Genomic DNA, 10,659 nt, shown 5'->3' on the forward strand with positions numbered 1-10,659 from the left:
GCTTACAGAAAATAATAATTTATAAAAATTAAAGTGTTATAAAAACTGTGATCGTGTTTTGAGAATGAAATTTCGTTTTGTTTTTGATTTATGTGATTTTTTTTTGTCAAAATGGCAACATATGTGAAAAATTTTTTTGATGAAAATTGAATATAAAGTAGGTCGCTGTAGTCCTTAGATCATAGCCTTTATGAAAAAAAAATGTTTTGTAGTGGGTTGCCATTTAAAATAAATTAAAAATTTTGCAAAACTCAAAAACAAAAGAACATTTAGAAAAAAAATTCTTGATAGAACGTCCCATTTTTATAATACTTTTTGCTACATTAATTAGTTTTTCCAAAAAGTAAATAATTTAAGCAAAAAAGGTTTGGTTCCATACTTTTTTTTCACCTGGTATGTTCGAGTACATTCTTCTTCTTTTTATTTTATTTCAAAGTTCAATAGTCTTTTTTATTTTGCAATCTTTATATTATTTGTGTGTCTTTATCATTAAATGTTCCAAATACGAAGTCTTCAATTTTTTATTTTCTCTATTTAGTTTTTACGCAGTTTCTATTTTTTTTAACTTTCAGTGTTTTTCAAATCTTATAATTTTCTCTATTTCTTTCCTGCTTTCCTAACTTTCAAATTTTGAGTTAACACTATTATATATATTCTTCTTTATTCATAATATGCTTCTTTTTTCAAAATCTTTAAATTATTTTTTCTTATCTTTGAAATTACAAACACTTTTTTGATTTTTTTTAGATTTCCCAGTTTTTTTTTTGAATCTGTATGTTACTGTATTTTATACTCTTATTTAGTTTCTTATCTGTGTCTTTTAATTTTTCAATTTTAATAATTTATCAGTCTTCCTGTTCCTGAAAAGAAAAAATAAAAGGTCCTTTTTTACAAACCTAAAAACGGATAAATATCACAGATCTAAAAATATTAATTCTGGAAAAGTGGAATATACAAACATTGTACATAACACATTTTCGATTCTTTTTTACACTTTTTTGTTAAAAAAATGTTCGACTCCTTAAAGAATTATAAAAATACGTAGTCAGCAAAAAAATCGTCGTGGCGATATGCTTTTTTCATTTGCTGCTTTTTGACATTAAAATAATGACATTGTCTTATTTGATACCATGTAACTAGATTTTATTAACTTTTATTATTTTTTCAATGTTTAATAAAAGTAGAAAATATTGCACATGTTTTTACCAGAAAAGCTAATATAGCCTAAAATATACTATGACATTTAGAAAAATTGTAAAATTATCAACTCATAATACCGGGTGTGTCAGAGAAAAATTTCAAAAGGATAAGATTCAAGGAACATGAAAAATATTTTGACTTTTATTTTTTGACATTTGACATTTTTTTAATATCTATTTAATGATACTGATGATCTTGTATGTACGTTTTTTATAACTAATTAATTATTATTAATTATTATTTTTTTCAATATAAGCCACAAATAACATTAAACAGTTAGATACAATTTAGCATACAGCTTCCTTTTTTCCTCTTCTAATAGCCTGTAGCAAAAAAACTTGGAAAATTATTTTTCCAACAGAAATAAATAGTCAAACTGCAAAATTTAAACGCTCATAACTTCGAAATTTTTATAGATAGAATTTTTTAACATTTTTTCCATGGGGCGCGAGTTCTGGAGCACCCTGTATATATAATATAACGCTGGAAAAACTATACATAAATACAAAAAAAAAAACTGAAGAAGACTTTCAAACCCATTTGATACCTATTGACATTTTTTATTAAAAAATTAAGTTTATTGTTTTCTCTGGGGTGCGAGTTCTGGCGCACTCTGTATACTTTTCTAGAGAGATTTGTAGGGATATTTTTCATATTCCTCTTTTTGTTTGCTAGACACCCGGCATTTAAATTTAAAATTTTCACTGTGTGGAAACCAGATATCAAATTTAATTATGATAATAAACATCTTATTCAATTTTATAAAGTAGGACCGATCTTCGTAATAATTTGCAAATAATATAATTCTAAATTATAATCTCGGAATGACAAAACAATGCTTTTGGAGAAGGATCCATTTCGAAAAAATGCTTTTATCGGTAACCTCTCCCAAAATTCGATATTTCTATATAGCAAATTTGTTATTAAACTGACAATATTCAGTATAAGATTTGTATTACACGGAGAAAGCCTTATTTTTCTTGCATAGGTGAAAAGTAAAAAGTTTTCTTTGATTATCTCAACTCGAAGCCCGTTTCTGGTTGTTCTTCTCTTCGGTTTGTTGTGGTGGTCGTCTCCGGTCTTCTTAGTAAATTTCACGATTTTCACCTCGTTAACGTGTAAATAAACTTGTTAGTTGTGTTCGCGTCCGCAAGTCGTGGAAAAAAAAGCAAAACCCCGGCAAATATATTAGCATGCGAGCGTGCAGCTGTGCGAAATAGAAGCGCACTCTCGAGGCTAGTTCTTTATTTCCTAACAGGGCCGCCTTATAAATAAGACATTATCTCCGTTCGTTCTTTTAAGTGCCGTTCGCAGGCGAGACGTGAGGCGTTTGCTTCGTCTTTTTTCTTCCACCATTTCTTCTCATTTAAATAGTACAGTCGCGACTAAATTCTCGGACGAAATGCGCGCAATTATCGTGAAACGGGCCATAAATCTGCTTGACCACCTGTAATTAACTCTAATAACCGGCGGCGGCCATCTTGCAATGAAAGGCGCCAAAGTAAAACGGGACATTTTTCTTTTATTGTCTATAGAAATGATGGTACAGCAATGTGCAAAGTTTAACAATTTCTATACACAATTTGTGACCACCTATACATCCAACTAAACTATTGTGTAGTTCTTGAAAAATTATAAATTAAATTCCGTTTTTTGATATTTTTTACTTCTTCTTCGGCGGGACTAGTTCGAATTTCCAGATCCGGTTTGGACCGATTTCGGCCACGTACAGGGCCGAACCGTTGGGGCACACAGCGATGGCGTGGGGGTTACCGAAGCCCTGGAAAATAATCCAAGATGAATAACGCTTTGTGGAGAAATCTTGACAGTGCTCTAATTGTAAGTTTATGACGAGTACGCAGCTGAAACCCATAAATCTTCAAAGAGCGCTTTGTTTGTGTCGTGTAAAGGGTGATTTAGAAAGGTATCGCTTTCCCAGATTTTGCCGTACCTAATTAGCTACAGGTTTGTGGCTGGAGATGGATGGGTACAGGTGGTCGCATAAAAAGCCCAATTTATAGACGGGAAAGTGAAAAAATGCAGCAGAAACCACAAAATTCGTGCCAAAATTTTGCAAATTGAATGACTCAATTTTTTTTAACTAAAAAAATTAAAATTGTTTTATTTGCCTGAAGACAAAGTAAAAAAGCTTGTTGTTTTTCTGAAAATATGATTGGGCCGGAGTATTTCTAAACTTTTTGGTTTTTCGTGGTAGTCACTTTCCAAAATAACTTGGGCTATTATTAAGCGGAAAAAAATGTTTTTTTTGAAACAACACACCCACCTCTTCTGGGGCCCAGTGATCAATAACGGCTTCAGCTTGAGGATCAATGGTAAGTCCTTGGACCGGTAGTAGCTGATTAGTTGGTCCATTTACGGCATAAATCAGTTTTCCTGAAAAAAAATTGAACGCCTTGACATTATGCAACTTTGTTTACACCACGTTGTATGTCATTTAAGCAGCAAACAAATTTCTATTGAATGAGTAAAACGCTTATCTGTTATTGAAACAAGGCTGTAAATAAAATGATGATAATGTTAGTTAGTCCATTTACGTCATAAATCAAGTGTACGTCTTGAGACTATGCAACTTTGTTCACATCATGTATTTAATGTCATCTAACTAACAAAGTAAATTTTGTTGAATGAGTAAAATGCTTATCTTTTATTGATTGAAATCATGCAAAAATTCTGTAAATAATGTGATCATAATTTTATGAATGAAATCGTGATAAAAGTTACTGAATTGTTGACAATTCGCGACGTTTGCCATCGCCTCCGTGGCGCAATCGGCTAGCGCGTTCGGCTGTTAACCGAAAGGTTGGTGGTTCGAGCCCACCCGGGGGCGCACTTTTTTTCAATGGTTTTTTTATTTTTAACCTTTTGCTGCCACTCCAAACACTCGTCCCATATCGGGTTGTTGAATAGTAAGTGCCGGCTCGGATTTCCCTTTCATACTGTACAATCCGGCTCTGGGACAAGTCACCCTCATGTTTTCCCTGTCAGCTACGCACAATCGGTCCAATGATTCGATAAGGGCGAGTCCGTGGGGCACTTGCAGTGACAAAAACTCTACAAATTGAGTTAGAAATAGCCGGCTTGGGACACAAACGCCAACCTGGAGGACTTGGAATAACCCTAAGCAGGACTCCTGCAGCGTTATACTTCAAAATCCTGCTATTGCAGTAACCATCAGCGATGAAGACTTCGCCTTCCGACGCCACAGCGATCGAAGTCGGCATACACAAGTGGTTTTTGCCGGAACCGGGCGTCAACCGTTGACCGAAAGTCAAAACGGGGCTCAATTCCCCCGGTTTGAACTAAAAAAAACACGTTTTTCTCCGGTTTAATTCCACGAGTTTTGCTTACTTTGAAGGCTTGATGGAGGGCCACGTCCGTCACCCATAAGTTGTCGTGTCGGTCGATGGTCAAACCATGGGGCATGAAGAAGAAGTTCTCGCCCCATTGGCCCAAGACTTGCCCGGTTTGGGGGTCGAGAGTGAGAACTGTGGGTTCTGCTATTGGTCCCAAATGGAGTTGTTGGAAGTGGTTTGTTGAGTTAAATGTGCTACAAAAACCGATTATTCTCCGAAAAAAGGAAGTTTTACGTACTATTGGTCAAAAACTCGGTCTGCACGGTGGAATATAACGGGTTGAAAGGCGGAATTCACGGAGACTCCCGACACTTGTCCCAGTTTAAGCGCCTTTTTCGGCCAGTTTTTCACAGCCTTTGGAATGTCGGGTTTGTCGGAGACTTGCTCCAAAGGCTCATCATTTTGAACATTCGCCTGGAAATTAATTTTTTTTCTTATGTTTATTTCTTTATTTTGTAACATGAAATGATAATAACAGCGCTAACAATCTCCTTTGTTGATCTAGTCGTTATCAAAAAGCTTGCACGTGGCACCGCAATGCGTCCACGTGCAACCCCCAAATATAGATCAGCAGACACGTGTCAATCCCGGAACCCGGAGCCGCAAATTTCCGGGAAATCTGAGCAGCTGATTGGCCATCAGCAACATATGGCAGCTTCGTGCGTCATCAGAGTGAAATCAGCTCACCTTTAGGCTACATACAGTCACAACCACAACAAAAACAAAGAAAATCGCCACTCCTGTAACGACGTTTTGTCGTTTTACATTCATTTCGACGGAATCAGTTACATTTTGGTGTAACGCACTCGACCATTGCGAAAGTTAAATGAACTCAAAGAGTTGAGGTTGAGGAGTGGGAAAACAAACAAGAAGGATTTTTTTAAAGAAGCTCGTCTGGAATTCCCCGATATGAATATATCAATGTCTCATAAAAATTTGCATAATAGAAAAATTAATTGGATTAGGATGCATTTCCATGCAACCAGTTATACAACTGTGTTTCGCGTGTTGCCTATGTAACATTCCGTTTGGGAGAAATAAGGGCTGAATTTCGGTTTCCGGTTCAGTCGACCATTGAAAAACTCTCACCTGATAACCTTGAGCGAGGGATAGGAGTTGTCTGACCTCGTCGTAGAGTTGGGCGTTTTGCTGTCGCTGGAAGGGCCCCGCGAGGGCCCCAGTGAGGAGCACCAGGCCCAATATAGCGACGGTTGGGGTCGCCATGGCTCGACTGCTGCTTTTTAAATCAATAGCAGGTTTTCATCTGTGTTGCGCACGAAAACGTTACTATGAGATGGGAAATTCGGATTTTCACGGTCAAGGATTTGCCAATTTGGGTATTGATTGACGGCTGGTCAATTGATTGAGGAGAGAATGGTGTGTTCTTGGTTAATGAAGGATAAAAATAGGAGTTTTTGTCGAAAGAATGAGCTGAGAACTAATTTAGTGCACGATTGGGGTTGTTTTCCCAGAAATCTTTGTGCAATTTTCATTATTGCTCAAAAATGTGGTTATTTGGTTTATGGACGAGAAATTATGAGTGGTGTTTTTTTGTCTAATGAGAGAAAAAATAGAAGTTATTGTCAAAAAAAGGGTTGAGAACTGATGTAGCGCACGTTTAAGTATTGTTTTCCCAGAAATTTTTGAGTGCAATTTTTTATTATCTCCAAGGAAAATCTGATTAAAATAAAGATTCTACTCTCATCATTTTTTAATCATTTTTTAATCATTTTTTAATTTATTTAATTAATTATTTAGGCATTAATGAACAATCACTGTGACGATATTTTTTTTATTGTTTTTTTAAGTTTTGTAATAATTCTGTCTGTGTTTTCTCATAAATATTAGTTGAAAACGTTAAATTAGGGACAGAGTTTATTTTTTCAAAAACACAAAAACAAAACTCAAGACGAAAACTCGTCTAATTAATTTTGTTTTGCTTTTTCTTCTTCGGACAAAGCTTTATTTTTTGTAATTGAAATCAGTGGCGGCTCTTGAACTAGGTGAAGAGCTAAATATTGTACATTTCTTTTTTTATGAAATTAAAACAAAAAAAAATTCCTACATCTACTTCAAGAACATAATAAACACAGGGCTTTCATTTCAAAAGGATCCAGTCTCAATAACATTGACTAAATGTATTTTCAAGCAAAAACAGGTCGATTAGGATCCCGAAGGGGAAGTTGAAAACCAACATTAGTTACATTTTAAGTTTCATCCCTTAGTCGCTAGCCACCCCTACTTTAAAATTTTAAATGGCACCCCCTACTTTTTAGAACGTTTTCGAAAAGAGAAAAAATCAGCGTCTCTAAATGTCAAAGAAAAATTTTTTTGTCGATTTGTTTTTCAGTTAGGGGTGGTTTAATTTTTGAAATTATTAGTCCTAGTAGCCTTTGATTCAACTCAATTTTTTTTAAATAAAAAATATGTCGATTTGGGTTGCGATGGGAGAGTTTAAAACCAACATTAAATACGTTTTAGGTTTCATCCCCTAGTCGCTAGCCACCCCTACTTTAGAATTTTAAATGGCATTCCTACTTTTTCAAACATTTTCAGAAAGGGAATAAATGAGCGTATCTAACTGTCAAAGAATTTTTTTTTATCGATTTGTTTTTCAGTTAGGGGTGGTTTTATTTTTGAAATTTTCAGTCTTAGTAGCTTTTGATTGAACTCAATTTAATTCAAATAAAAAATATGTCGATTTGGATTGCGATGGGAGAATTCAAAACCAACATTAAATACGTTTAAGGTTTCATCCCCTAGTCACTAACCACTTTTACTTTAAAATTTTAAAGAGCCCCTCCAACTTTTTGAAACATTTTTGGAAAGGGTGAAAAAAAGCTTATCTAGTCGTAAATGAAAAAAAAATATTTTGTCGATTCGTTTTGGAGTTAGGGGTAGTTTTATTTAAGAATTTCCCATTAGTGCTAGTAGCTTTTAACTTTGATTTTGATTATATGTCATCTAATACATTTTATTAAGAAGGCGGTGGTTTCAACAATTCAGCGAAAATTTACCATTTGACAGTTCAGTTAATTAAAAAATTACTTTTATTTAAATTAAATTGAATTTACTAGGACTAAAAATTTCAAAAATTAAACCACCCCTAACTGAAAAATAAATCGACAAAAAAATTTTTTCTTTGACATTTAGAGACGCTGATTTTTTCTCTTTCCGAGAACGTTCTAAAAAATAGGAGGTGCCATTTAAAATTTTAAAGTAGGGGTGGCTAGCGATTAGGGGATGAAACTTAAAATGTAACTAATGTTGGTTTTCAACTTCCCCCTCGAGATCCTAATCGACCTGCTTTTGCTTGAAAATCCATTTACTCAATGTCAAAAGTTATTGAGACTGGATCCTTTTGAAATGATAATGTATAATTATTTAGTACTTACTTACCTACCTAATTTTTATACACCAAGTCAATTCTTCTGTCTTTTAGGGCAGCAAATTTATTTATAACGTCTTCATAAAAAGGTTGGTTCTTCATCAAGTAGTGATTTTAATCACTTCTTTTGGTCGAATGTGATTGATTATTCCAGTCAAGTAAAGAGTTGGACGTGCGCAGAATTTAATATTCAGTCCTAAAAAACGACAAGTGTAAGGTTTTAAGAAAAATTCGAAGAAATTGTAACGGAAATTGAGAAGTAGAGTCAGGTTAAATGTTCGTTAATTTCATCCTTGATGTGGCATTTAAAAAACAAATTTAAACGTCTTTAGTATAGATTTACATATCCGTAAAACATTAATTAAGAAATTTGTGATTAATAAAACAATGGAAAAGCAATCGATAAATTTATAAATAATAAACTTTAAGAAACAAACGTTGTTATTATTTTTATGTTTTTTGTTTTATTACAGTTACAAAATTAATAAAATTAAGTATTAAATACAGGGTGTTTAAAAAATGTCGAACCAACTCTCGAACGGTGATAGAAGACTTTCAACTAAGCATAAAAATGAATTCGCATTTTTGTTATAAGCTTTCAGAAATGTCAAGTTTCATATATCATCTTATTTCTTATATCATTACATCATCTTTGAAGAGCTCTTAGCTCGTGAAAAAAGGCTCAAACAATTGTTTTTTGACTCAGTTAGATGTCCTTTATCAACACAGAAGAAATAGTCTGACATTTTTGAATCACCCTGGAGGTCGATTCCTTTTCCTTAAAATTCATGAATTTTTAATGTACCACCTAGAATTCTTAATAATTTCATATTTGTCCTATTCCTTCCAACAGGAAAACATTCAAAATATAAATTGAGATTACTATTACAGATATTGTGACAAATTTTATTGCAAATTTGATTGTTAAACATTGAATCATAAGTTTATAGAATGCAATGTATAAAATTGGTTTCAAACTTGCTGAAAGTTAGGAAATCATTCAAATCAAGTTTAAGTTTTACAAGATCAAAAGAGAATTTTTTTCCACTTTGTGAACAATGTTTAATTTCTTTTTCAATAAGTTTTATTGATTTTGTAATAATAAGCTTGTGGAAACGAGTTTCACGTTGCACTTCTTAAACATTTATAAAATACTATACAGAGTGTTAAAAATTATTGTAAATTATTTAAGGAGGTAATAGTTAGGGTCAAAATAAACAAAAAAGTCATAATAAACAATGTGAAAATTTTTAGAATTTTTAGTAGAAGCTTCTCTTTCTTGTTTAAAAAATGAATAATTTTTGATATATCCAAGACCGTTACTTTGCGGACCCATGTTTATTAAGACTTTTTTGTTTATTTTGCTTCTCCTTAAATATTTTACAATTTTTTTAACACCCTGTATTACCATTTTTTGAAACTTGATTTTCAAGAACTTGAAACAATGAATGAATATTTTTGTGGTTACTATTTTTATTCCAGTTTCGTACAAATCTGTACTACCCACAAACTAAACTTGTTTGAAAATCGAGCTGTCATTACATAACTAATAAATAAAAATGTTATCCAACAAAATTTATGTCTTGAATATCTTATTGTGATAAAATTACATTTTCCATTAAAAATACAAAACGATGACATGTAACATAAAGTATTAGATTGTTATTTCCCTTTCACGAATATTATGATCAAGTGAAACGATAAAATTTTCATTTATTCGAACAATAATTCTCATTACTTGACTCAATTTTTATAAATCGTCTTGTTACAACCAATTCAATTAACCTTTCCCAACTATTCCTTACAAACAATAATAAATAAATAATTGATTATCCAAATGTTTGCTTCTGATAACTGATAAGAGCCCCACGACGTGGCTTTTTCCGGCAGATGGCGCCAACCACCAATCAATACTCCAGCACAGCCCTCAAAAATGTGCAAAAGCCCATCGATGGTGAGTCCTCTTCATTGGCACAAATCCCTCTTGACACGTGACTTTTCAGACCCTGTTGATCCTGCTGCCCTTCCTGCTGCTCGAGCACAGCTCGGCGCGATTCCTCAGCAGGAGGAGCATCTCCGACCGGTCCGTCAGCGGCTATTTGACCGAGGTATCCACACTTTGCTCTCTTTCCGCTCTTTGACGCTGTTTTTAGAGGACTTGTTGGTGGAACGAAGTGTGCAAAGAGGAGTTCCAGAGTCAGTTCCGGTGCAAGTGCCCGGAATGGTCCTTCTGCAGGGCTCCAGGACGGTATTACAACGCTTTTTGCTCGATGACGGCCACGGGGTACATCTGGATGCAGCCGGGAATCAGGGACGGATAGCAGTTAAGAAGTCGTCGGGCCAAGCACAAGTCCGACGACCGGGTTCAAATTCCCAAATTGCCGGCTTTGGCTTAATTATTTTATTATTTATCAGTTTGGGGTGATAAGATAAAATCGTACTGAAAATGTGAATATTGTTGTTGTTTGTTTCATTTTTAATAAAAGTTTTTTGTGGGGTCGAGGAAATATTGACATTTCTTACAATGAGAAAATTACTTCCGCCTTCGTGCTAATTTAATGTATATGTTGTGTCACCTCTATTTTTATTTTTATTGATTGTTTTACACAATTATTAGTTTTTTCCCACTTATTTTTTTTTTGAGTTTTAGGCTATTTTTTCTTATTGTATCTTTATCTAATAAAATAAAAAGTAAAA

The 10,659-nt window shown here is 33.7% G+C and overlaps 2 protein-coding genes and 1 non-coding gene across 5 annotated transcripts; 2 read left to right on the top strand and 1 right to left on the bottom strand.

Moving 5' to 3' along the window:
- The first annotated feature begins 2,515 nt into the window (after positions 1–2,515).
- LOC123010612 lies at positions 2,516–10,652 on the top strand. Of its 2 annotated transcripts, XM_044407642.1 has the most exons (4): positions 2,516–3,039; positions 9,853–9,916; positions 9,966–10,070; positions 10,116–10,652. In XM_044407642.1, the coding sequence occupies exons 2-4, from the start codon at positions 9,896–9,898 to the stop codon at positions 10,281–10,283; spliced, it is 294 nt and encodes a 97-aa protein (XP_044263577.1). In that variant the 5' UTR covers positions 2,516–3,039; positions 9,853–9,895; the 3' UTR covers positions 10,284–10,652. The 2 variants fall into 2 exon arrangements, with proteins under 2 accessions (XP_044263577.1, XP_044263578.1); XM_044407643.1 differs by lacking the exon at positions 2,516–3,039 and having other exon boundaries at positions 9,333–9,916.
- LOC123010611 (peptidyl-alpha-hydroxyglycine alpha-amidating lyase 2-like) lies at positions 2,703–5,818 on the bottom strand. Of its 2 annotated transcripts, none has more exons than XM_044407640.1 (7): positions 5,664–5,818; positions 4,813–4,988; positions 4,570–4,768; positions 4,319–4,520; positions 4,081–4,272; positions 3,485–3,594; positions 2,703–2,980 (listed from the first exon to the last, which is right to left on the bottom strand). In XM_044407640.1, the coding sequence occupies exons 1-7, from the start codon at positions 5,796–5,798 to the stop codon at positions 2,864–2,866; spliced, it is 1,131 nt and encodes a 376-aa protein (XP_044263575.1). In that variant the 5' UTR covers positions 5,799–5,818; the 3' UTR covers positions 2,703–2,863. The 2 variants fall into 2 exon arrangements, with proteins under 2 accessions (XP_044263575.1, XP_044263576.1); XM_044407641.1 differs by lacking the exon at positions 5,664–5,818 and adding an exon at positions 5,262–5,420.
- On the top strand, positions 3,975–4,048 carry Trnan-guu. Its single transcript has one exon. It is a non-coding gene; the product is annotated as a tRNA-Asn (tRNA).
- Positions 10,653–10,659: the final 7 nt, after the last annotated feature.

This window comes from Tribolium madens, unplaced genomic scaffold, assembly GCF_015345945.1.
Source record: "Tribolium madens isolate multiple individuals breed KSU strain unplaced genomic scaffold, Tmad_KSU_1.1 Scaffold_91;HRSCAF=231;Tcas5.2_LG7, whole genome shotgun sequence".
Taxonomy (NCBI): Eukaryota; Metazoa; Arthropoda; class Insecta; order Coleoptera; family Tenebrionidae; genus Tribolium; species Tribolium madens.